This window comes from Eriocheir sinensis, unplaced genomic scaffold, assembly GCF_024679095.1.
Source record: "Eriocheir sinensis breed Jianghai 21 unplaced genomic scaffold, ASM2467909v1 Scaffold173, whole genome shotgun sequence".
Classification (NCBI taxonomy): domain Eukaryota; kingdom Metazoa; phylum Arthropoda; class Malacostraca; order Decapoda; family Varunidae; genus Eriocheir; species Eriocheir sinensis.
The window spans coordinates 132,283-160,000 of NW_026111106.1; the positions used below are offsets into that span (position 1 = coordinate 132,283).

Genomic DNA, 27,718 nt, shown 5'->3' on the forward strand with positions numbered 1-27,718 from the left:
CAATGGAAGAATAGTCAGTGAAACATGGTACATCAAACCCGCAGATTCAAATTCACAATAGGCATACCTACCAACAACATTATAACGAACACCGCCGCTACCACCACTACTAATCACCCACCACTTGGATAACTACCATTAACACCATCATGGCAGGCACTTCAACCGCCAGAACTACCATACAGCCGCCCCCCACCCATCCATCACCACCACTACTGCAAAAGAGGAAGAGAATCGGAGGAAAATAATAAATGGTGAACCCAAATATCGAAGGAAAGTTTTTGAGTAGAAAAAAAGAAGAGAAGGAGAAATATGGAAATAATAAGTATGAGTAAGTGAGAGTTTTGAAGGAATAAGAGGAAGAAAAGAAGGAAAAGAAGAGGAAAGGAGAAGAAAAGTAAAGGAAAAAAATATTAGATGAGGTGAAAACAAAATATGCAAACACGAAACAAGAAGATGAACAAGAAAACGGGAGAAGGAAGTGGAAGAAAAAATGTCAAGGAATTAAAACTCAAAGAACGTAGAGGATACAAAAAGGAAGTTACGAGGAAGGCGATGGAAGAATTAAAGCAAGGCAGAGTAGGGAGAAGGGATAAGAGGCGAAATAAGACTTAGAATATATGAAAAAGTAAGAGGATATGAAAAGAAATAGAAAAAGTTGGAAGAAAACAATAAAAAGGAGAAACTAAACACGGATGGGAAAGAAGAGATAAAAGAGAGTATTTAAATGGGTAGAAATTGGGAAGAGTAATATTATGAGAATATAAAACGCAGGAAAGCAAAACGAGGAAGTAGAAGTAAAAAAATAATATACAAAAGTGAAATGACAGGAAGGAGGAAGATGAAAGGCAAGAACAATAAAATGGAAAGACAAAAAAGACAAAACAGACGATACAAACAGAAAAGAAGAAGGATAAAAAAAATATACGAATAAGGCTGAAAAAACAAAATAAAAGGAAGGATAAGTAAAAACACGGATGGGGAGGAGAAGAATCGTGCCAAGAATCGTGCCAAATCTGTTCTCCGACTTGCCAATAACTCCTTCATCAATAGATCAAAATGTCAAAATTTTGCTAACAAAATTGTTTCCATCTACCTGAAAATCGCTCCCACAAAACTCTCTCTCTCTCTCTCTCTCTCTCTCTCTCTCTCTCTCTCTCTCTCTCTCTCTCTCTCTCTCTCTCTCTCTCTCTCTCTCTCTCTCTCTCTCTCTCTCTCTCTCTCTCTCTCTCTCTCTCTCTCTCTCTCTCCTTTTTTTGTCTAGTCTTCTTTTATTCCGCTCACCTATCTTCTAATTTACTCCTGCTTATGTTCATTCTCTCCCAGTTTTAATTCTACGTTTTCATCTTTTTTTCCTTTTTCATCTTTCAGTTTTTTCTATTCATCGTTTTTTTCAATTTTTTCCTTTTTTTTCCTTTTTCGTCTTTCATTACTTTTTTCTCCTCATTTTTTATTGTTTTTTCTGACGTTCTTCGTTTTACATTCTGCTCAAATTTAACGGTTTCACATTGATTTTCTTTTTTTGATTCTCCGTTTTCCTTCTTCCTTTTCCTCTTCTACTTCCTTCCAGTCCTCACGCTCTTCTTCCTCTTTATCCTATTCCTAATTTTGCTTTTTATCTTTTCTCTTTTTTTCTCTTCCCTCTCATTTTTTTCTTAATTATGCTTTTACATCTTTTCTCTCCCACGTCTATCTCAATCTACTCTTTCAATCACTTCCTCTTCCTCTTCTACTTCCTTCTAAGCATACAGGCAAGAGCATTCTAATATCTTTCATTTAAATATAGTTTTAAAACAGGTGGTCGTTCAGACAACTTCTTACATAACGTTTCTTGTTCTGAGGTGCAACACGACCCCCCTATCCCTGCCTAAGGTTTTTTGTAAGACAATATTTTCTGTTTTTTCATTTGAAATATAAGATAAGAAATGTAAGCACACACATGCGTCCAAACACTCCCCACAGATGCGACACTCTTGAACAATTTGTTCCGTAGAAGTGGCACCGTTCCATGGGATGCGTTCCTCTGCATGGTGATTTTAGTCAGCTGGCGAGCCGTTCCTCTCAGTGTGTTTGTGGTGCTTCTTGGCACTCCTCAGTCTCTGTTATCACCAGTCAGCGACAGTTACTGTTCAGCGGGTGTTGAGAAATGCACCCGGAATGTACGTCACCTGTACGTCGCTGAACATTTGAGTTTGATCACGACGCTGTGTACTCGCCCGGTGCTCACAGAAACTCGCCACCACTCGGCTTTGCGCCTCTCTTGGCGCGACTTCTGCTGCGGGAGTTGGTGCATCGATGTGTCTGTCCCTCGTAGAAATGCCTTGTTTCGTATCTTGGCGGGACGTGGCTGCTGGCGTTGTGCTTGCGGTGCTGTGAGTGGCGGCTGTTGGTGTAGTTGTGTGCAGCATACCAGCCACTGTTTTGCTGGAAGGAGTCGTTGCTCCGCTGTGTCGGCCTCCCGAGGTGCCGAGGTGCGCCACGCAGCGAGTTAGAGGCGGATCTAACGGGCTGCTGGTGAGGCCTCGAGGTAAAGTTGGGAGGCTGAGTGACTTGGAGCGGCGCGGCGTATCTGAAGGTGTCGTGGCCACGGTACAGCTCACGTTCCTTGACGGGGGCGCGGAGGTTACCAAGGTTGAAGGGCACGTGTCTTGGACAGGTGGACCGTGGCATCTTTTCTTTCTTCAGGATACCTTTAGGAGACTTCCCTTCAGTAGTGGTATTCATTTGTGCACAGCGAGCTGCTCCAACTGTTTGCTGGTGTCGTGTGTTGTGTTTCTTTACCGCGTCCTTTGCTGACCCTTTCTGTGGCTTCACTGTTCTCTCCTTTCGCCTGTCCAGCTCAGGACGAATGCTGGAGAGACGGAAGCCATACCTGAAGTAGTCGTAGCCACAGTACAGCTCACGATCCTTGACGAAAGTGTTCAGGTTCTGGAAGTTAAAGCGCACACATTTATGAGCGGTGCTGGCCGTCTTTCCTTTCTTGAGGATCCCTGTGAGATGTTGTGGCTCATTGATTTTGTTGGCTGAATCTGTTGCTTCCTCTGTTACTGTTTTCTGAGCCTCTGGCAGTTTGTTTACTGCTTCCTTTGGTGGCTCTTCCTGTGGCTCCACTGCTCTCTCCTTTAGGCTTTTCAGCTCAGGACGAATGCTGGAGAGAGGGAAGCCATACTTGCAGTAGTCGTAGGCACAGTACAGCTCACGAATTTTGACGAAAGTGTTCAGGTTTTGGAAGTTGAACCTGATAGTTTTCTTGACCGGAGTTTGAGATGCATCCCGCTGTTTGAAGCTGCTGATAAGGGGCATCTTTTCCGGTGGGCCGGTAACGGCCTTGCTCCTGCTGGAAGGAGCGTCCCCAGCCGTGCCTTGGTGCTCGGAGGGGAGCTCATCGTATACCTCCTTTATTTTCTCTCTCTTGACCATGTGCAGAGTAATTACGAGAGTGTGAACCCTCTTGCCATGGCTCTCCAATTGCGTGCAGTCTTTTTGTGCGACTGTTGTATCATCCACTGGCTTGTGGACCTTCTCTCTCTTCACCAAGTGGATTATGATGATGAGAGTTTGACGCCTCTTGCCAGTGGCCTCCTTTTCGCCCTTCCCCACCACCCCATCAGCATCCAGCAGGGTGTCGGAGGGGATCTCCTCCTCCACCACTGAGAGAGGCTGAGCAGCCTTCTTCAGGCAGACCAGGGCCTGTTGCCCTGCATCGGCCTGGGCACCCGCGTTTTCGGTTTCCTCGACGATGTCGTCAGGTTCCTCGGAGGGGCTGCGGCGCTTCCGCCTGGCGAAGAGCCAGCCGAAGCACCCGCAGCACCAAGACTTCTTCACTTGTTTTTGTTGAGTCATTTTAATGTAAATGAACAATCTTTAGCAGGAACGTGCAGGTCATCAACTCTGCCTCTTCTGGGATGGCTTCTCCTCGTCGTGTGCCGCCTTGGCTAAACCGACCACTGGCGGGGACGCTCAAAGAAAAGGCTGAAAGTGTAACGCTGGGGCGATGGGACGTAATGCAGGTGACGAAATGTTGCTGGGAGTAGTGCGCCCATCCCACGCCCACGCCCTCATGCTCCTCCTGACACCCACACCAACCCACACAACCCACTCCCTCATCCCTGGCCGAATGATTGCAACAAGTATTACGCCCATGCCAATCCCGCACCCACGCCCTCATGCTCCTCATGCCACCCACACCAACCCACACAACCCACTCCCTCATCCCTGGCCGAATGATTGCTACCAGTATTACGCCCATGCCAACCCCGCACCCACGCCCTCATGCCACACCCTCCAACCCACACAACCCACTCCCTCATCCCAGGCCGAATGATTGCTACCAGTATTACGCCCATGCCAACCCCGCACCCACGCCCTCATGCTCCTAGCTCCTTCTACTCACACCAACCCTCATAATTCATCCCCTCACCTTCACCTAAACCTGCCGGCGCCGCAACACACATCTCGTCACACCGAGAAGCCGCCGTGAGCTGGGACTGGCCGCATCGTGCCCACCTTACCCAATGAACCACTCGGCCGAAAATTCTTGCCACAAGCCCAGCAAGAACTTCGTATTATTAATCTTACAAGAATAATAACATGTCACACAAACATATTTCCCTTATATTGATTATTGGCAATGAAGGGAGGCGTACAAAATATTTACAGTTACAAATATTTAGCTGCTGCAACAATACGATTTCTCGGGTAGTTTTTTTCTTCTGAATTTTCACAGATGACGCGTTCAGCGGCGTGAGGCTTTGTTAACTACTGGATCGTCCCGCCTTGCCCTCCAGGAGCCTTGGTGATGGATTTGCCTCTTGTTAGCATTGAACTACACACACACACACACACACACACACACACACACACACACACACACACACACACACACACACACTTAACACCACCTCTTACTGCCACCTGCTGACTCTCTCTCTCTCTCTCTCTCTCTCTCTCTCTCTCTCTCTCTCTCTCTCTCTCTCTCTCTCTCTCTCTCTCTCTCTCTCTCTCTCTCTCTCTCTCTCTCTCTCTCTCTCTCTCTCTCTCTCTCTCTTCTTTTTTTGTCCAGTCTTCTTTCATTCCGTTCACCCATCTTCTAATTTACTCCTGCTTATGATCATTCTCTCCCAGTTTTAATTCTACGTTTTCATCTTTTTTTTTTCCTTTTTCATCTTCCACTCTTTTCTATTCATCGTTTTTTTTTTCTCCAATTTTTTCCTTTTTTCCTCTTTCCTTTTTTATTATGTTTTTTTTCATTTTTTTTCTGACGGTCTTTGCAATACATTCTGCTCAAATTAAACTGTTTCCCATTGATTTTCCTTTTTTGATTCTCCTTTTTCCTTCTTCCTTTTCCTCTTCTACTTCCTTCCAGTCCTCACTCTCTTCTGCTTCCTCATTACCCTACTCCAAATTTTCCTTTTAATCTTGTTCTTTTTTTCTTCCTTTCATTTCTTTCTAAATTTTGCTTTTACACTTTTTCTCTCCCACGTCAACCTTCTCAATCTCCTCTTTCAATCACTTCCTCTTCCTCTTCTACTTCCTTCTACTCCTAACTCGCCTCTTCTTCTTCCTCATTATCCTACGCCAACTTTGCTTTTTATCTCATATCTTTTTTTTCTTCCATCTCAATCTCCTCTTTTTCCTCATCTTTCAATCACTTCCTCTTCCTCTTCCTCTTCTACTTCCTTCTAATCCTCACACTCTTCTTCTTCCTCATTGTCTTATTCCTAATTTTGCTTCTTATCTTTTTTTTCTTTCCTCTTTTCTTTTTTAATGTTGCTTTTACATCTTTCCTCTCGCACGTCTGCCTTCTCAATCTCCTCTTTCTCCTCCTCTTTCAATCACTTCCTCTTCCTCTTCTACTTTCTTCCAGACCTCACGCTCTTCCTTCTCATTATCGTACTTCAAATTTTGCTTTGAATTTTTTTTTTCATCCCTTTCATTTTTTTTTATGTTGCTTTTACACATTTTTTTCTCGCACGTCAATCTTCTCAATCTCCTCTTTCTCCTCCTCTTTCAATCACTTCCTCTTCCTCTTTTTCTTCTACTTTCTTCCAGTCGTCACGCTCTTCTGCTACCTCATTATCTTACTTCAAATTTTGCTTTTAATCTTTTTTTTTTTCCTGCCTACCCTCTCATTCTTAATTTGGCTCACATCTTTTCTCCCGCGCGGCCGTTCTCCAACCCCTCTTTTAGTTCCTCATTATCTCAATCTAAATTTTGTCATCCATTTTGTTTTCTTTCCTTTCATCTCTTCCTCTTCTCCTCCCCATCCGTGTTTTTACTTATCCTTCCTTTTATTTTGTTTTTTCAGCCTTATTCGTATATTTTTTTTATCCTTCTTCTTTTCTGTTTGTATCGTCTGTTTTGTCTTTTTTGTCTTTCCATTTTATTGTTCTTGCCTTTCATCTTCCTCCTTCCTGTCATTTCACTTTTGTATATTATTTTTTTTACTTCTACTTCCTCGTTTTGCTTTCCTGCGTTTTACATTCTCATAATATTACTCTTCCCAATTTCTACCCATTTAAATACTCTCTTTTATCTCTTCTTTCCCATCCGTGTTTAGTTTCTCCTTTTTATTGTTTTCTTCCAACTTTTTCTATTTCTTTTCATATCCTCTTACTTTTTCATATACCTCTAAGTCTTATTTCGCCTCTTATCCCTTCTCCCTACTCTGCCTTGCTTTAATTCTTCCATCGCCTTCCTCGTAACTTCCTTTTTGTATCCTCTACGTTCTTTGAGTTTTAATTCCTTGACATTTTTTCTTCCACTTCCTTCTCCCGTTTTCTTGTTCATCTTCTTGTTTCGTGTTTGCATATTTTGTTTTCACCTCATCTAATATTTTTTTCCTTTACTTTTCTTCTCCTTTCCTCTTCTTTTCCTTCTTTTCTTCCTCTTATTCCTTCAAAACTCTCACTTACTCATACTTATTATTTCCATATTTCTCCTTCTCTTCTTTTTTTCTACTCAAAAACTTTCCTTCGATATTTGGGTTCCCCTTTTATCATTTTCCTCCTATTCTCTTCCTCTTTTGCAGTAGTGGTGGTGATGGATGGGTGGGGGGCGGCTGTATGGTAGTTCTGGCGGTTGAAGTGCCTGCCATGATGGTGTTAATGGTAGTTATCCAAGTGGTGGGTGATTAGTAGTGGTGGTAGCGGCGGTGTTCGTTATAATGTTGTTGGTAGGTATGCCTATTGTGAATTTGAATCTGCGGGTTTGATGTACCATGTTTCACTGACTATTCTTCCATTGTGTGTGTGTGTTTGTGTGTGTGTGTGTGTGATCGCGTATTCCCGTTCTGTGTCACATTTTTGCACAGCTCTCCTCCGCCCCGCCCTTCTCGTGGCCTGACAGCCAATCACACAGCAGAGCCGCGTGTGGGATTTGGATGGGGCAGTGTTACGAGTTGCGTCCCACAAGGGTCGGTGCTGGGTCCTCTGCCTTTTATTATTTTCATCAATGACTTGGAAACAGGAATTAGTAGTGATGTCAGTAAGTTCGCAGATGATACCAAGATCGGTAGAGTAATCCAATCAGACAGGGCCGCTAGGGTTCTCCAGGATGAGCTTGACAGACTATATGATTGGGCGGGGAAGTGGCAGATGGAATTCAATGTCGGGAAGTGTAGCATTTTGAGTGTAGGTAGGAATAACTCCTCACACAATTACTCCTTAAATGACACTCCTCTAAACAGGTCCGGGCGTGAGAGAGACTTAAGCTACGGTCACACTTGCTATTGTTAACGCAAGCCTGGCTTTTGTTTTCGCTGGCTTGCCAGCGATACGCGCGGCAGTCTGGTCACACCACATGCAAAGTCCGCTAGCTAGCTAGCGGATCATATCATAACAACACTAGCCGCTATGGAGGAAGCACTTCTTGGATTCGCTCTGTCCACAATTACTCTTGCCACTTGTTTTGTAGCCAGTGAGGACTTAAAGAAGAAAAGTGAAACGAAAGTGGATAAGACCATGGCTGGCAAGTGTGTTCGCTCTTGCTCTTGCTGTACAGGTGACCCGTTAGAAAGTCACCGAGGTCAAATAAGAACTGAATATTATATTTCTATTAAAGAAAAAAAATACATTTGGTTTCATCTCAAGGAGCGTAAGCAATATGAGCGCTGAAGTCATCCTCAAACTTTACTTAGCACTAGTTAGACCTCATCTCGATTATGCAGTTCAGTTCTGGTCCCCCACTATAGAATGGATATCAAGATGTTAGAATCTGTACAGAGGAGGATGACAAAGATGATTCAGGGGGTGAGAAACTTGCCTTATGAAGACAGGCTGAAGCACTTAAATCTACACTTTCTAGAAAGGCGAAGGTTGCTAGGAGACTTGATCGAAGTCTATAAATGGATGAAGGGCTTTAATAGAGGGGATGTCAATAAGATTTTGATAGTAAAAGAGCCAGGTAGGACGCGTAGCAATGGTTTTAAGTTAGACAAATTCAGACTCAGCAAAGACATAGGCAAGAATTGGTTCACCAATAGAGTGGTGGACGAATGGAACAGGCTTGGGAGCCATGTTGTGGGTGCCAATACCGTAGATACATTCAAGAAGAGGTTGGATAAATTCATGGATGGTGAGGTAAGGTGGGGTTGAGTGTACAGGAGCTGCCTTGTATAGGCCAACCGGCCTCTTGTAGACTCCTTTACGTTCTTATGTTCTTATGTTCTTATGTTCCATTTCCCGTAAAATTCGTCAAGTTCATCTGTCTTTTCAACATAAAAAGGTCGAAGATACATAAGTGTGTACTATGTGGACGTATTTTTTTTATTATTCTTTCATTTGATTTTGTTGGACTTTGATTAAATCCTGTCAGTGAAGAAATAGAACGGCCAGACTGGTGTGTTGACATCATCACTTGATGAGAGAGAGAGAGAGAGAGAGAGAGAGAGAGAGAGAGAGAGAGAGAGAGAGAGAGAGAGAGAGAGAGTTTTGTGGGAGCGATTTTCAGGTAGATGGAAACAATTTTGTTAGCAAAATTTTGACATTTTGATCTATTGATGAAGGAGTTATTGGCAAGTCGGAGAACAGATTTGGCACGATTCTTGGCATAAATGTGAAGACCATTATTAGCAAAAGTTCTAGGGCTCCTGCACCTTCTGTGAGCTGCCTCAATCGTTGATAGCACGCGAACAAGCGTGACTAAACCAGGGAATTTTTACTTGATAAATGAATAGCGCGGAATGTGTGGCTCCATCCCGATCTCACCTCCGTCACGCTCTGGGCACGCGTCTCAGACCTGGAAGCTATAATCATTCCGCAGAGAATGAGAGAAAATAAAACTCAGGTCATCACACTGAGCTGAAGCATAATGGCAAGAGCATTCTAATACCTTTCATTTAAATATAGTTTTAAAACAGGTGGTCGTTCAGACAACTCCTTACATAACGTTTCTTGTTCTGAGGTGCAACACGACCCCACTATCCCTGCCTAAGGTTTTTTGTAAGACAATATTTTCTATTTTTTCATTTGAAATATAAGATAAGAAATGTAAGCACACATGCGTCCAAACACTCCCCACAGATGCGACACTCTTGAACAATTTGTTCCGCAGAAGTGGCACCGTTCCATGGGATGCGTTCCTCTGCATGGTGATTTTAGTCAGCTGGCGAGCCGTTCCTCTCAGTGTGATTGTGGTGCTTCTTGGCACTCCTCAGTCTCTGTTATCACCAGTCAGCGACAGTTACTGTTCAGCGGGTGTTGAGAAATGCACCCGGAATGTACGTCACCTGTACGTCGCTGAACATTTGAGTTTGATCACGACGCTGTGTACTCGCCCGGTGCTCACAGAAACTCGCCACCACTCGGCTTTGCGCCTCTCTTGGCACGACCTCTGCTGCGGGAGTTGGTGCCCCGATGTGTCTGTCCCTCGTAGAAATGCCTTGTTTCGTATCTTGGCGGGACGTGGCTGCTGGCGTTGTGCTGGCGGTGCTGTGAGTGGCGGCTGTTGGTGTAGTTGTGTGCAGCATACCAGCCACTGTTTTGCTGGAAGGAGTCGTTGCTCCGCTGTGTCGGCCTCTCGAGGTGCCGAGGTGCGCCACGCAGCGAGTTAGAGGCGGATCTAACGGGCTGCTGGTGAGGCCTCGAGGTAAAGTTGGGAGGCTGAGTGACTTGGAACGGCGCGGCGTATCTGAAGGTGTCGTGGCCACGGTACACCTCACGTTCCTTAACGGGGGCGCGGAGGTTACCAAGGTTGAAGCACACATGTCCTGGACAGGTGGACCGTGGCATCTTTTCTTTCTTCAGGATACCTTTAGGAGACTTCCCTTCAGTAGTGGTATTCATTTGTGCACAGCGAGCTGCTCCAACTGTTTGCTGGTGTCGTGTGTTGTGTTTCTTTACCGCGTCCTTTGCTGACCCTTTCTGTGGCTTCACTGTTCTCTCCTTTCGCCTTTCCAGCTCAGGACGAATGCTGGAGAGAGGGAAGCCATACCTGAAGTAGTCGTAGCCACAGTACAGCTCACGATCCTTGACGAAAGTGTTCAGGTTCTGGAAGTTAAAGCGCACACATTTATGAGCGGTGCTGGCCGTCTTTCCTTTCTTGAGGATCCCTGTGAGGTGTTGTGGCTCATTGATTTTGTTGGCTGAATCTGTTGCTTCCTCTGTTACTGTTTTCTGAGCCTCTGGCAGTTTGTTTACTGCTTCCTTTGCTGGCTCTTCCTGTGGCTCCACTGCTCTCTCCTTTAGGCTTTTCAGCTCAGGACGAATGCTGGAGAGAGGGAAGCCATACTTGCAGTAGTCGTAGGCACAGTACAGCTCACGAATTTTGACGAAAGTGTTCAGGTTTTGGAAGTTGAACCTGATAGTTTTCTTGACCGGGGTTTGAGATGCATCCCGCTGTTTGAAGCTGCTGATAAGGGGCATCTTTTCCGGTGGGCCGGTAACGGCCTTGCTCCTGCTGGAAGGAGCGTCCCCAGCCGTGCCTTGGTGCTCGGAGGGGAGCTCATCGTATACCTCCTTTATTTTCTCTCTCTTGACCATGTGCAGAGTAATTACGAGAGTGTGAACCCTCTTGCCATGGCTCTCCAATTGCGTGCAGTCTTTTTGTGCGACTGTTGTATCATCCACTGGCTTGTGGACCTTCTCTCTCTTCACCAAGTGGATTATGATGATGAGAGTTTGACGCCTCTTGCCAGTGGCCTCCTTTTCGCCCTTCCCCACCACCCCATCAGCATCCAGCAGGGTGTCGGAGGGGATCTCCTCCTCCACCACTGAGAGAGGCTGAGCAGCCTTCTTCAGGCAGACCAGGGCCTGTTGCCCTGCATCGGCCTGGGCACCCGCGTTTTCGGTTTCCTCGACGATGTCGTCAGGTTCCTCGGAGGGGCTGCGGCGCTTCCGCCTGGCGAAGAGCCAGCCGAAGCACCCGCAGCACCAAGACTTCTTCACTTGTTTTTGTTGAGTCATTTTAATGTAAATGAACAATCTTTAGCAGGAAAGTGAAGATTACCAACGTTGTCCTCTTCTGGGATGGCTTCTCCTCGTCGTGTGCCGCCTTGGCTACACCGACCACTGGCGGGGACGCTCAAAGAAAAGGCTGAGAGTGTAACGCTGGGGCGATGGGACGTAATGCAGGTGACGAAATGTTGCTGGAAGTAGTGCGCCCATCCCACGCCCACGCCCTCATGCTCCTCCTGCTACCCACACCAACCCACACAACCCACTCCCTCATCCCTGGCCGAATGATTGCTACAAGTATTACGCCCATGCCAATCCCGCACCCACGCCCTCATGCTCCTCCTGCTACCCACACCAACCCACACAACCCACTCCCTCATCCCTGGCCGAATGATTGCAACAAGTATTACGCCCATGCCAACCCCGCCCCCACGCCCTCATGCTCCTCATGCCACCCACACCAACCCACACAACCCACTCCCTCATCCCTGGCCGAATGATTGCTACCAGTATTACGCCCATGCCAATCCCGCCCCCACGCCCTCATGCCACCCACACCAACCCAAACAACCCACTCCCTCATCCCTGGCCGAATGATTGCTACAAGTATTACGCCCATGCCAACCCCGCACCCACGCCCTCATGCTCCTAGCTCCTTCTACTCACACCAAGCCTCATAATTCATCCCCTCACCTTCACCTAAACCTGCCGGCGCCGCAACACACATCTCGTCACACCGAGAAGCCGCCGTGAGCTGGGACTGGCCGCATCGTGCCCACCTTACCCAATGAACCACTCGGCCGAAAATTCTTGCCACAAGCCCAGCAAGAACTTCGTATTATTAATCTTACAAGAATAATAACATGTCACACAAATATATTTCCCTTATATTGATTATTGGCAATGAAGGGAGGCGTACAAAATATTTACAGTTACAAATATTTAGCTGCTGCAACAATACGATTTCTCGGGTAGTTTTTTTCTTCTGAATTTTCACAGATGACGCGTTCAGCGGCGTGAGGCTTTGTTAACTACTGGATCGTCCCGCCTTGCCCTCCAGGAGCCTTGGTGATGGATTTGTCTCTTGTTAGCATTGAACTACAAATACACACACACACACACACACACACACACACACACACACACACACACACACACACACCTGCTTACTCTCTCTCTCTCTCTCTCTCTCTCTCTCTCTCTCTCTCTCTCTCTCTCTCTCTCTCTCTCTCTCTCTCTCTCTCTCTCTTTTTTGTCTAGTCTGCTTTTATTCCGCTCACCCATCTTCTAATTTACTCCTGCTTATGATCATTCTCTCCCAGTTTTAATTCTACGTTTTCATCTTTTTTTTTCTTTTTTATCTTCCACTCTTTTCTATTCATCGTTTTTTCTCAATTTTTCCTTTTTCCTCTTTCCTTTTTATTATGTTTTTTTTCATTTCTTTTCTGACGGTCTTTGCAATACATTCTGCTCAAATTAAACTGTTTCCCATTGATTTTCCTTTTTTGATTCTCCTTTTTCATTCTTCCTTTTCCGCTTCTACTTCCTTTTCCAGTTCTCACTCTGTTCTACTTCCTCATTACCCTACTCCAAATTTTCCTTTTAATCTTGTTCTTTTTTTCTTCCTTTCATTTCTTTTTTTTATTTTCCTTTAACACTTTTTCTCTCCCACGTCAACCTTCTCAATCTCCTCTTTCAATCACTTCCGCTTCCTCTTCTACTTCCTTCTAATCCTGACTCTCCTCTTCTTCTTCCTCATTATCCTACTCCAACTTTGCTTTTTATCTCATATCTTTTTTTCCTTCCATCTCAATCTCCTCTTTCTCCTCATCTTTCAATCACTTCCTCTTCCTCTTCTACTTTCTTCCAGACCTCACGCTCTTCCTTCTCATTATCGTACTCCAAATTTTGCTTTGAATCTTTTTTTTCATCCCTTTAATTTTTTTTTATGTTGCCTTTACACATTTTTTTCTCGCACGTCAATCTTCTCAATCTCCTCTTTCTCCTCCTCTTTCAATCACTTCCTCTTCCTCTTCCTCTTCCTCTTCTACTTTCTTCCAGTCGTCACGCTCTTCTGCTACCTCATTATCTTACTTCAAATTTTGCTTTTAATCTTTTTTTTTTCCTGCCTACCCTCTCATTCTTAATTTGGCTCACATCTTTTCTCCCGCGCGGCCATTCTCCAAACCCTCTTTTACTTCCTCATTATCTCAATCTAAATTTTGTCATCCATTTTGTTTTCTTTCCTTTCATCTCTTCCTCTTACTCCTCCTCCCCATCCGTGTTTTTACTTATCCTTCCTTTTATTTCGTTTTTTCAGCCTTATTCGTATATTTTTTTATCCTTCTTCTTTTCTGTTTGTATCGTCTGTTTTGTCTTTTTTGTCTTTCCATTTTATTGTTCTTGCCTTTCATCTTCCTCCTTCCTTTCATTTCACTTTTGTATATTATTTTTTTTACTTCTACTTCCTCGTTTTGCTTTTCTGCGTTTTTACATTCTCATAATATTAATCTTCCCAATTTCTACACATTTAAATACTCTCTTTTGTTTCTCTTCTTTCCCATTCGTGTTTATTTTTTCCTCCTTTTTATTGTTTTCTTCCAACTTTTTCTATTTCTTTTCATATCCTCTTACTTTTTCATATATTCTAAGTCTTATTTCGCCTCTTATCCCTTCTCCCTACTCTGCCTTGCTTTAATTCTTCCATCGCCTTCCTCGTAACTTCCTTTTTGTATCCTCTACGTTCTTTGAGTTCTAATTCCTTGACATTTTTTCTTCCGCTTCCTTCTCCCGTTTTCTTGTTCATCTTCTTGTTTCGTGTTTGCATATTTTGTTTTCACCTCATCTAATATTTTTTTCCCTTTACTTTTCTTCTCCGTTCCTCTTCTTTTCCTTCTTTTCTTCCTCTTATTTCTTCAAAACTCTCACTTACTCATACTTATTATTTCCATATTTCTCCTTCTCTTTTTTTCTACTCAAAACTTTCCTTCGATATTTGGGTTCCTTTATCATTTTCCTCCTATTCTCTTCCTCTTTTGCAGTAGTGGTGGTGATGGATGGGTGGGGGGCGGCTGTATGGTAGTTCTGGCGGTTGAAGAGCCTGCCATGATGGTATTAATGGTAGTTATCCAAGTGGTGGGTGATTAGTAGTGGTGGTAGCGGCGGTGTTCGTTATAATGTTGTTGGTAGGTATGCCTATTTTGAATTTGAATCTGCGGGTTTGATGTACCATGTTTCACTGACTATTCTTCCAGTGTGTGTGTGTGTGTGTGTGTGTGTGTGTGTGTGTGTGTTCCCGTTTCTGTGTCACATTTTGCACAGCTCTCCTCCGCCCCGCCCTTCTCGTGGCCTGACAGCCAATCACACAGCAGAGCCGCGTGTGGGATTTGGATGGGGCAGTGTCACGAGTTGCGTCCCGCAAGGGTCGGTGCTGGGTCCTCTGCTTTATATTATTTTCATCAATGACTTGGACAGAGGAATTAGTAGTGATGTCAGTAAGTTCGCAGATGATACCAAGATCGGTAGAGTAATCCAATCAGACAGGGCCGCTAGGGTTCTCCAGGATGAGCTTGACAGACTATATGATTGGGCGGGGAAGTGGCAGATGGAATTCAATGTCGGAAGTGTAGTATTCTGAGTGTAGGTAGAATAACTCCTCACACAATTACTCCTTAAATGACACTCTAAACAGGTCCGGGCGTGAGAGAGACTTAAGCTACGGTCACACTTGATATTGTTAACGCAAGCCTGGCTTTTGTTTTCGCTGGCTTGCCAGCGATACGCGCGGCAGTCTGGTCACACCACATGCAAAGTCCGCTAGCTAGCTAGCTAGCGGATCATATCATAACAACACTAGCCGCTATGGAGGAAGCACTTCTTGGATTCGCTCTGTCCACAATTACTCTTGCCACTTGTTTTGTAGCCAGTGAGGACTTAAAGAAGAAAAGAAAAGTGAAACGAAAGTGGATAAGACCATGGCTGGCAAGTGTGTTCGCTCTTGCTCTTGCTGTACAGGTGACCCGTTAGAAAGTCACCGAGGTCAAATAAGAAATGAATATTATATTTCCATTAAAGAAAAAAATACATTTGGAAATTTTCTTGTATTGTCGTTTAGCTTTTATATTACGCATTTAAAGTCCCTCCCCAAAAAGAAATGGAATATTTTTTGATTGCATGTATGCTGAATAAACGATAGTTTCTTATTCCCTTCCATTCGGCTACCGCTGCCGCCAGCAGTACGGCCAGTGAAAACGGTCCGTATCGATAGCTCAAAGCAGCCGATATCATTAGCTCGTGCAGCGCAAATGGCTGGCCGATCAAGCCGTACCGCTGGATCCAGCGATATCAGTAGCTAGTGTGACCGCACCTTTAGGAGTCCTAGTGAGCGATGAACTACTTCCTATGTCTCATTGCATTCAGTCTAAAATCGGGCCATCAGAGTACTTGGTTTCATCTCAAGGAGCGTAAGCAATAAGCGCTGAAGTCATCCTCAAACTTTACTTAGCATTAGTTAGACCTCATCTCGATTATGCAGTTCAGTTCTGGTCCCCACTATAGAATGGATATCAAGATGTTAGAATCTGTACAGAGGAGGATGACAAAGATGATTCAGGGGGTGAGAAACTTGCCTTATGAAGACAGGCTGAAGCACTTAAATCTACACTTTCTAGAAAGGCGAAGGTTGCTAGGAGACTTGATCGAAGTCTACAAATGGATGAAGGGCTTTAATAGAGGGATGTCAATAAGATTTTGATAGTAAAAGAGCCAGGCAGGACGCGTAGCAATGGTTTTAAGTTAGACAAATTCAGATTCAACAAAGACATAGGCAAGAATTGGTTCACCAATAGAGTGGTGGACGAATGGAACAGGCTTGGGAGCCATGTTGTGGGTGTCAAAAATTTATTTGACAGGGAATAAGAAAAAATAAAACTACAAAAAAATGGGGGGAGTAATTATAAGAAAAATGCTACTCCTACTTAGAGGAGAGGACTAGATTACACAGCTAACGGCAACAACAAAAATGCTACTCCTACTTACGAGGAGAGGACTAGATTGCACAGCTAACAACAACAACAAAAATGCTACTCCTACTTACGAGGAGAGGACTTGCACACAACAACAACAAAAATGCTACTCCTACTTACGAGGAGAGGACTAGATTGCACAGCTAACAACAGCAACAAAAATGCTACTCCTACTTACGAGGAGAGGACTAGATTGCACAAGTAACAACAGCAACAAAAATGCTACTCCTACTTACGAGGAGAGGACTATATTACACAAGTAACAAATAAAAAATAAGTTAACCAGCAAACTAACTTAAATAAAACGATGCTTCAAAGAGCTGCTTCGAATAGCGCTTCAGAGTGCGAGGGAAGGCAGCGAGAGAGGAAGCGAGCCTGTCAGAGGCAGCAGCTTATAGCTATTGAAAGAAGACGGGTCGGCGCTGGTTGTGATCCACCGTCGGGCTCGATATTTACTTAGACACGGCAAGCAGTCGACGCCCTGGATTTCTACTACTTACTGCCGGGATACGTCAAACTACAATACTGCTCCGCATCACCAGCCTTACCAGATACGGCGAGCAGACACGACGCCCGGACTACTATACTACTAACAACTAGGATTCGTCGATCAACAATACTGCTGCCTGTCATTAACACCCTGATGGTTACAGCTAAGTACCTTTCTAGCATTAATCCTAATTTGGCCAAATAGGGAGGTGTTAGAGGGAAAGAAATACGCACGACTCAAGAGAATCGGAGACGTTGCGTATGAAGCAGTACTGTACGTGTGGTGCGTCATAACGTCCACGCGACAGAAGGGCAGTAAAGTGTTCGGCACCACGAATAAGCGGTGTCGTTACGGAGCATGAAAACAACAAACCTCAGGTAAATTATATTAATAGTTCAGAATCACCTGAGGTTGTCATGCTAAAATAAATTAACTTTCACAACAATTCACTAAATCATTACGTTTCGCCCTTTTCAGTGGTTTGTTTAGGGTACGAGGACAACATTCAAATAACTGGAATCCATCTCCCTTTTATGTGAGTAGAAACCTGAACACCTTTTTATAAACCCAGCATTTAACTGTGAGCCACACCTACGAAGGTGAGGGGATTTCAGAGGGTTTACCCCAATAAGTGGCTACATATTTTCCACAGTTAAAATTAATGGTCCTTCGAACCGGATTTCCAGTTGTTTGAATTGTAATGAGTTACAGGGTTGTTATTGGAGGTCATTCGCAGGTTCCTAACTTTATACCAGCCCTACAAGATACAGAAATTGAAATCTGTAAAGTAAATGGCGGAAAACTTAAAGATTTTTGGGAGCATTCACGATTCCATGTAATGCGGGAAGATGAACACGACTTAGCCATTCTGTTCTTGGGCGGCAATGACGTTTATGATGGCTGCAGTCCTCGGGAACTAATTAATGAGATACTTCGAATCACTGACCACCTTCAACAACTTAATAAACGAGTGGCTGTCACATTACTGGAGCCTCGACATTACAGTAATGGTAATAGATTTGGAGTTAGTCCTACAACTTATAATAAGGTTTCAAAAGCAATTAATAAAGGTTTGTGGAAAAGTTTAAAGAACAAGAACATTCGAACCATCAACTTGGGAGCGAAACCCTTTGCAGCAGCAGGACACACAGCTGATGGTGTGCACTTTGAGCCACTAACAAAATTCTACATTGCTTCAAAATTCAGGAACTGTGTTGAGCACCACCTTAATAAAGCAACTTAGATTTAATATAACAACAATGACTTCTATCGAACAGTGTAAAAGATCCTTGCAAGCCTTTAAAGGCCACATAACAAGAGCCATCAACAACTGCAATTCGATTATCTCAAGTGAAACTATAGATATAGATAAATTGGAAACATCAATTTCTTTCCTCGAGAGAAAGTGGCCTGGGTATGAAGAAGCTTACATGAGTTTAGAAGCAACAATGATAGCTTCTGATGTGGGATCTGACACGAGTTCGGAGCAAGAAGAATACTATACAGTTTGGGAGAACTATCAAGACAATTTGGCGAAATTTAAATCTCGCTTACGAAACCTTGGTGAGAACCCAAAGAATGAAGCTCCCAGAGTAGGCACTATGGCAATAGCAAAGCTGCCCATAATTAAATTGCCAACGATTTCAGGCGACTACACTGAATATGAATCCTTTTTTGATCAGTTTCAGGCCCAAATCGGGAAACGAAGTGACTTAGAGCCAGTAACCAAATTACAGTATTTAAAGTCTCAATTAAAAGGCAGTGCACTAGACTTAATTAAGAATATTCCATCTCTTGATGTTAACTACCAGCACGCTGTTGATGCTTTAAAGGAAGTTTATGGAGATGGGGAAAGGATTAAAAGAGGCATCTTGAGTAAAATTCTAGATCTTGCATCTCCTACAGTAACTAACAGTAGGAATGATCTTGAGTCCTTTAGAATATCTTTAATAAACTTAACAAGGGCACTGAAAGACAAAACAGACTACTCGGACTGCGAGTGGATAATAGCCTTCATGTTCCAACGTAAGCTTCCTAAAGCAGCTATTCATCAACTCTACCTAAAATATGGTAAGAACTATTTTTCTATAGAGGAGATGACAGATGGCCTAAAGCATCTAGTATCTCACATGGACATAGAAGATGGACAGGTGAGCAAGAAGTCAAAGGATAATAATACTTCAACGAATGGGAAACAAAATGCAAAAATTGATATTGGAACGTATTCCTATCACAAAGGAACTGATCAAGCTAAACCTAAATCAAAAGTAAACCTTCAGAACAAAGGAAAATTTGTATGTATGTACTGCAGCGGTCAACACTATACAAGTGAATGTGAAAATTATGCTACAGTGGCAACGAGACAATCTCGCTTGATGGAATTAAACCGATGCAGTAGATGTGTTAGTACACAACACAATGCAGACAATTGCAACATGGTGTTACTAGACTGCAAAAGATGTCATAAAGGTAAACATCATACCGCACTGTGTGTTTCCAAGGTTAAAGGCAACAGCACTTCCCACAGCAACCATAGAAGTTCGCAATGAACATAGCAAACAAAAACTATATACCAGAGCGTTCTTTGACCAAGGATCTCAGTGTACTTTTATCAAAGAAGACTTGGTTAAGAAGCTACAGTTGAAGATAAGTGGGAAAGTTAGATTGGCTATGTCTGGGTTTTTGCATTCAAAGGATTATGAAGAGTATAACTTGGTACGCCCGGTTGTTCGTCTTGGTAGCAGGCTTAAAAGAATAACTGCCTTAGTAGTTGAGCGGCTCCCAGGAAAAATCAGTGTGCCAGGACTAACCAGAGATGCAAAGATGTTGAAGGAGGCTGGGCTAGAACTTGCGGACAAACATTTGACTAGTGATGTAATAGATGGAATAGAACTTGTCATAGGTGGAGACTTCTACGGAGAATTTATCACAGGTCTCGCAACTTACTCTCAAACTCGACTGAGTGGAAGCCCTGGAGGGTATTTAATATATGGACAGATTCCTAATAACGAAACTGAATCTTCAGAAAATTCACAGAATGCACTGGTGGCCAGATTGTGTATCCAACCAGATCCTACGGAGATCAAACAGCTGATGGAAGAAACTGAGGTGGAAATCCATAAACTGTGGGATTTAGACACCATAGGAATTGATACCCAGAAACCTCCACCAGATGACTGTTTGGCATACCAAGATTATCTAGATTCTGTACAGTTCAAAGGAAATAAGTACTTCGTCAGGCTGCCATGGAAATTGAATTGCCCTAAACTTCCCAGCAATTTTTCTATGGCGTTAGGACAGCTGAAGAGTTTAGCAAATACCCTGGCGGCACGAAATGAAGTTGAAGTTTATCATGATCTGATTCAGACTCAATTAGAGAATGATTTCATTGAGATAGTTCCAGCAGCATCTCCGACAGATCAGTGCCACTATCTCCTCATCACGGGATTAAGAAAGATAGTGCTACAACTCTCTTGCGTATTGTATTCAACTGCAGTGCCAAGAGGAGCGGCCAACCGTCTCTAAACGACTGCCTAATGAAAGGACCCTCCTTAACTGAAAAACTAGGCGACGTATTGCTAAGATTCAGAACTAACAAGTACGCATTCAGTGCAGATATAAGTAAAGCCTTTCTGAGAGTAGGATTACAAGAGTGTGATAGAGATTTCACAAGATTTCTGTGGTATGAAAATCCGCAGAATCTTAGTTTTCCTCCAGTTACATATCGGTTCAAGTCGGTGTTATTTGGAGCAACCTGTAGTCCATTCCTCTTGCAAGCTACCATAGATTACCATCTAAGGAACTCTGACAATATTTACAAAACTCTAATAAGCCAGAACCTCTACGTGGACAACTTTCAAGGGACAGTTGATTGCCAACAACAACTATTTGATGTCTACGAAAATGCAAACATGGAATTAGCCAGGGCTAATCTTCCCCTGAGGGTGTGGGTCTCTAATAATGCGGCCCTTAATAGTAGAATTGCGGAGGATTTTGAAGATTATACAGTTCCTTCTTCTACTAGCGTATTGGGTCTGTACTGGGATGTTCAGAATGACGAGCTAAGTATCAAACCACCTGCTCTTGTGGACCACAGTTCCCTTAGCAAGAGGAAATTATTGTCTCTGATATCTTCAGTATTTGACCCGCTTGGGTTACTAGCACCAATTACCATCAGGGGAAAATTACTAGTAAAAGAAGCCTGGCAAATGAAGCGGGGTTGGGACGAGCCTTTGCCTCCCTCCTTTACAGAGGAATGGCTGAAATTAAAAGCTGATTTCTTGAAAGCAGATACCATCCTTTTCCCCCGAAATATAGGGCAAGATAATAAGTCATGTACGCTTCACGTATTTTGTGATGCCTCAGCGAAGGCGTATGGAGCAGTAGCCTACCTTGTGTCAGACGACAAGAGCAACATATTAACTGCCAAAGCTAGAGTAACACCAATGAAAGTTCGCTCACTCCCACAATTGGAACTAACAGCTATACAAGTGGGAACGCAACTAGCAAAGTATGTTACAAACACTCTTAAGACTTTGAACATAGAAAATGTCTTCATATGGTCGGATAATGAAGCTGCTCTTCAATGGATAAAAAACAATAACAGCAATATAGTTTATGTCAAAAACAGAGTAGCAAGTATAAGAGAACTCGCTTCTAACTTCAACTTTAACTACGTACCATCCAGCAGCAACCCGGCGGATCTTCTGTCAAGAGGAACATCCCTGGGTAATTTATTAAAGGAAACGCTCTGGATGCATGGGCCCTTTTGGATAGACCGTCCAGACAAGTGGCCAGCACAGAAAGAAAACGTGGTTAGCGTAAACACCGTAGTAGAGGCAGTTACTTGTGACCCCATATTCAAGGCTTCAGATATGTCTTCTCTTACAAAGATTATTAATGTAACCAATAATGTCTTCAAATTCATCAAGGCAGTTAAGCCTTCGGTGCAACTACCGAGTGCAATGACATACTGGTTGCAAGGCATACAACAGTATCATTATCAAGAAGAATACGAATATCTCACTTCTAAGAATTACTTCACTAAAGGAAAACTAAGTTTAGTAAGAAGCCTTGGTTTGTATATGGACTCAAACACTAAACTGATTCATTGTAGAGGCAGACTATCAAACAGTGATATAGGAATTCCGGCAAAATTTCCCATATTACTTCCTCGTCGATCTTGGCTTACCTCACTTATTGTGAGAAGAGCGCATGAACAAACATTGCATGGAGGGGTAGCCGAGAATCTGAGTTTAGTGCGGGAACAGTACTGGATACCAAAAGGAAGACAGATAGTAAAAAATGAGGTCAGCAAATGCCTTGTGTGTCGAATCATGAACGGAAGAAAGATGAAGCTGCCAGGTCCCCCTGCATTACCTAAAGAAAGGGTAATTCATGCAGAACCTTTTCATACGGTTGGGATAGACTACACGGGAAGTATAACTATCAGTAACCCTACGAACAATGGGTTTGATAAGTATTACATTTGCTTGTTCACGTGTGCCACTACACGTGCTGTTCACTTGGAATTAGCAAAGGACTTAACAGCGCAAACATTTATCAATTTGTTAAGAAGGTTCATCGCGCGGCGATCCTCTCCTAAAGTAATAATATCCGACAACGCCAGTAACTTCAAAGGCAGAAAAATTCCTACAAAATTTACATGAAGAGCCACTTGTTAAAGCTCACCTGAATAAACATCTGATTGAATGGAGGTTCATACCCCCCCGAGCCCCATGGATGGGAGGATTTTATGAACGGCTAATTGGTGTAGTAAAGAGCTGCATTAGGAAAGTTCTTTTCAAAAGGAAAATTTCTGAGGATGAATTACGAACCATCTTGACAGAAGTAGAAATGCGGATAAACAACCGCCCATTAACCTACATAGATGATGACGTCAGTCATCCGCAACCCTTGACCCCTGCACATTTGATATATGGGAGACGTTTACAGCCCATGCCTGTTGATATAGAAGATAAATCCACGGACCCAGACTACCTCAGCGTGGATGAATTGCATAACAGATACACATTTATTTGTGAGAGAATTAAACACTGGGAAAGGGTGCGGAAGAAAGAATACCTAATGTCATTACGCGAAAGGTTCTATGGAGCCCAACCACCGAGTGATAAAGACACCTTAAACGTGGGCGATATAGTGATCGTTGAAACTGAAGGAAACTGAGATTCTTGGCCTCTAGGAAGAATTACAGCCAAGCATCCTGACAAGTCTGGCACCACAAGAGTAGTGGAGGTGGTTTCTAAAGGAACAAAAGGTTTAAAGACCATTAACAAACTCATTCCCTTAGAGTTACACTGTGATCCTGAAGCGACTAAGACACAAAGGAACACAAAGGAAGAACAAACAACAGCAGACCTGCTGGTCCTTACGAGGCTGTTTGTGACAAGCTACACTAACTATCTAATCAAAGGTGGAAGATGAAGGACAGCAAAGGCGAAGGCTCCTCCCCACCCCCCCATCCCTCCAGCCAAAGCTGGCAGGAAAGGAAACAGAACCATGCAGCATGGAAAAACTGCATGGAATTTATGTAGGAAAGAGGAAAGAACTACCATTACTGCTACCACTAACCGGGCAATAAAAGCGGACAAGGACACCAGTATTCGAAAGAACTTAACGTTATTACGACAATGAGTAATATCTTAGTTGCTGGTTGGATTCAAAACACTTGTCTAATCTATTCTTGAAGGCCGTAACTGTTGTACTATCAACGACATCACAAGGTAGAGAGTTCCAAACATTAACAACTCGATTGAAGAAGAAGTGTTTAGCTTCGTGCGACGAGAATCTTTTACCACTTATCTTCAAATTGTGATTTCTTCTTGTTCTATTTGATCGATCAATTGTAAAGTAATCTTCCGCATTAATATCACTGAATCCTTTGAACATTTTAAACACTTCTATTAGATCGCCTCGCATTCTTCGTTTTGATAGGCTGAATAAATTTACTTCTTTAAGCCTTTGTTCATATGACAAATTTCTCAACCTAGGAATCATCTTTGTTACTCTTCGTTGGACCCGTTCCAACTTTTCTATGTCTTTTCTGTAGTAGGGAGACCAAAACTATACACAGTACTCTAGACGGGGTCGAACCAACGAATTATACAGTTTTAATATTACTTTTTCCGATTTATTATTAAAGACTCGTCCGATGAAGCCAACCAATTTGTTTGCAGTTTTAACTACCTCTGAACAATGCTGACCGGGCTTTAAATCGCTTGATATAGTGATTCCAAGATCCTTTTCTTTACTTACTGCAGAAAGTTGTTGGCCATTCATTACGTACCGAACGCGATTGTTATTTTTTCCGATGTGCAACACTTTACATTTCTCAACGTTAAATTTCATTTGCCATTGATTGGCCCAACATGCAAGTCGATCTATATCTGATTGTAAAGCTTCTTCGTCGAGTATCGCAGTTACTTTACTAGCAATTTTTGTGTCATCAGCAAATTTTGATACTTTGCAAATGAGCCCATCATCGATATCATTAACATAAATTAAGAAGAGCATGGGGCCAAGCACTGATCCTTGAGGTACGCCGCTTTTGACATCGAGCCAGTTAGATGTAACACCGTTTAGAACTACTCTCTGTTTCCGCTCAGAGAGCCAGTCCACAAGCCAATTGTGAATGTTACCAGATATACCGTGCTACAGTAGTATGCTGAGCAATCGGTGGTTGGGGACCTTATCAAAAGCCTGTAGAAAAACCAGATATATGATATCTACTGATCTGCTTTCATCGAACACCTCAAAATATAGTGAAAAAATCAAGTAAGTTAGTCAAACACGAACGTTTACTACGGAAGCCATGTTGCGAATTATTTATTATATTATTTTCTTCGAAGAATTTCACCATATTGTCGCGAATGATAGTCTCCATTAACTTACAAACAATAGATGTCAGGCTAATTGGTCGATAGTTTCCTGGATGAGACTTGTCCCCCTTTTTGAAAATTGGTGTGACATTTGCAAGTTTCCAATCCGACGGAACTTTTCCAGCTGTTAAAGATTTATTGAATATGATGGAGAGCGGTTTACAAATTTGATGTTTGATTTCTTTTAAGACCCTAGGGGTAATTTTGTCTGGACCAGGAGCTTTGCTTACTTTAATCTTTTCAATTGTGCGTAAAATGTCACTTTCTACGATGAGCACGCCACTTAACATCTTTTCGGTCCTTCTAACCTCCGGCGGTTGAGGTGATAAACAATCTTCGTCGGTAAATACGGATGCGAAAAAGTTATTTAGGATTGTAGCCATTTCATTTTCATTGTTCGTGTGGTTACCATTTTCATTAGCAAGCGGTCCGATACCACAAGTGAGTGACTTATTATTTACATAGCTGAAAAATTCTTTAGGATTAGATTTACTTGTTTCCGCTATATATTCTTCAAGATTTTTCTTGCTTCGTTTTATTAATTTCTTGGTTTCGCGGCGAATTCTGTCCAACTCTAGTTTGTCAGCCTCGCTCTGAGATGATATGTACCTACTGTATACGCGTTTTTTAAGAGATAGGCTATTTTGAATTTCGTTATTCCACCATTTGGGTTTCTTCTTAGAAGCTGAACGTCTGTTACGATAGGGTACGCATATGCTTATGGCATTGTTCAATATTGTGGTGAAGGCCCCCCAAGATTTATCAATATCTGTTTCCGCCGTGATTTCAGTCCAGTCAGAATTATTTAGAATTGATCGAGTCTTACGAAATTCGCTCTCTGATAATCAGGCACCTTTTCTTTACTAGGAGTTACTTTACTTTCTTTCATATTGATGCTGAATGTGATTGTTCGGTGATCGCTAGAACTAAAAACTGGACCAACATTTACTTCGTTAACTAGATCAGCTGTCGTTGAAAAGATAAGGTCAAGTATATTATTTTCCCGAGTCGGTTCTTGAACGTGTTGATGTAAATCACTTTCTAGTAAATTTGTGTACAGGTCGAGCCCTGTATGACAGTTCAACGGTTCACCCCATCTTTTCACTGGCAAGTTAAAGTCCCCAACAATTACTGCCTCGCAACTGCTACTTGTTTCTAATAATAATTCACTTAATGCGTGGTCGATATCAAGAGTCTGCCTTGGCGGTCTGTAGATAAGTCCAATTACTATTTTACGAGATTTATTTTTAATTTCAATGAAGACCGTGTCTACATTGGTTATAATATCTGTTTTCACGGATACTGGATGGAGAGAGTTGTGGATATAAAAGATAACGCCTCCACCCTGTCTGTTCTCTCTTTCATGACTAAAAATGGTATAACCCGGTAATCTATATTCCGCAATGAAATCTCTATTTGAAGTGTCTATCCAAGATTCTGTGACTCCGATGATGTGATAATGATTTGTAGCTGCGAGGACTTCTAAGTCTTCAAATTTGTTACGTAGGCTACGAGCGTTTACATAGCAAGCTTTAATGTGATTCGAGTCGGGAGTTTTGCGGGTTGAGTGCACCCTTACGGTGGAGCTGCTGGTGTTCTCGCCTCCGCGTTTTTTGGCTTTCGAAGAGCCACTTGGTCACAGAGCAGCCTCCCGAAACGGGCTGCTCCAACAGGGTTTAAGTGAATGCCATCAGGAAGGAACAAGTCGAGTGAGGTGCAATATAAAGCGAGGCGTGAGGCCTTTACTAAAGCTCAACAGGCCATCAGACACCTCAGTAATGAGAATGGATTAATGTAAATATTGTAAAATTACTGTACATGACAATGGGTTAAAATATTTCCTTCGCGGGGAGGATGTCAAAAATTTATTTGACAGGGAATAAGAAAAAATAAAACTACAAAAAAATGGGGGAGTAATTAGAGAGAGAGCCCTACTTAGAGAGAGAGAGAGAGAGAGAGAGCTAACGAGAGAGAGAGAGGAATTCCCTACTTACGAGAGAGAGAGAGATTGCACAGCTAACAGTAACAAAAATGCTAATTCTACTTACGAGAGAGAGAGAGAGAGAGATTGCACAAGTAACAACAGCAACAAAAAATGCTACTCCCATTTCTTACGAGGAGAGGACTAGATTGCACAAGTAACAACAGCAATAAAATGTTAATTCCTACTTACGAGGGAGAGGACCAGATTGCAGTACAGCCAACAACAGCAACAAAATGCTAATTTACGAGGAGAGGACTAATAAAATAGCTAACAACAGCAACAAAAATGCTACTTTCCACAGTGGGTGCCAACAATGAGAGAAGGAGAGAGAGAGAGAGAGAGAGAGAGAGAGAGAGAGAGAGAGAGAGAGAGCTGCCTCGTACAGGCCAACCGGCCCTTGTAGACTCCCCACGTTCTTATGTTCTTGCTAAAACCCATTTCCCTGCAAAATTCGTCAGAAAGTTCATCTAGTCTTTTCAACAACATAAAAAGGTCGAAGATGCCAGGTACCTATATGGACGTATTTTTTTTATTATTCTTTCTCATTTGATTTTGTTCGACTCTTGATTAAATCCTGGGTGTAAATAGAGAGAGAGAGAGAGAGAGAGGTGCTGGAGATCATCACTTGAGAGAGAGAGAGAGAGAGAGAGAGAGAGAGCAGAGAGAGAGAGAGAGAGAGAGAGAGAGAGAGAGAGAGAGAGAGAGAGAGAGAGAGAGAGAGAGAGAGAGAGAGAGAGAGAGAGAGAGAGAGAGAGAGAGAGAGAGAGAGAGAGAGAGAGAGAGTGAGAGAGAGAGAGAGAGAGAGAGAGAGAGAGAGAGAGAGAGAGAGAGAGAGAGAGAGAGAGAGAGAGAGAGAGAGAGGAAAGTGAGAGAACGAAGGAGAGGAAGAAGAGAGAGAGAGAGAGAGAGAGAGAGAGAGAGAGAGAGAG

The 27,718-nt window shown here is 43.0% G+C and overlaps 1 protein-coding gene across 3 annotated transcripts; it reads right to left on the reverse strand.

The window, feature by feature from the left end:
- Positions 1-1,923: 1,923 nt before the first annotated feature.
- LOC126990545 (uncharacterized) lies at positions 1,924-11,645 on the reverse strand. Of its 3 annotated transcripts, none has more exons than XM_050849143.1 (2): positions 10,729-11,645; positions 1,924-2,872 (listed from the first exon to the last, which is right to left on the reverse strand). In XM_050849143.1, the coding sequence occupies exons 1-2, from the start codon at positions 11,400-11,402 to the stop codon at positions 2,224-2,226; spliced, it is 1,323 nt and encodes a 440-aa protein (XP_050705100.1). In that variant the 5' UTR covers positions 11,403-11,645; the 3' UTR covers positions 1,924-2,223. The 3 variants fall into 3 exon arrangements, with proteins under 3 accessions (XP_050705100.1, XP_050705098.1, XP_050705099.1); XM_050849141.1 differs by having other exon boundaries at positions 10,432-11,638; XM_050849142.1 differs by lacking the exon at positions 1,924-2,872 and adding an exon at positions 9,499-10,431 and having other exon boundaries at positions 10,729-11,631.
- Positions 11,646-27,718: the final 16,073 nt, after the last annotated feature.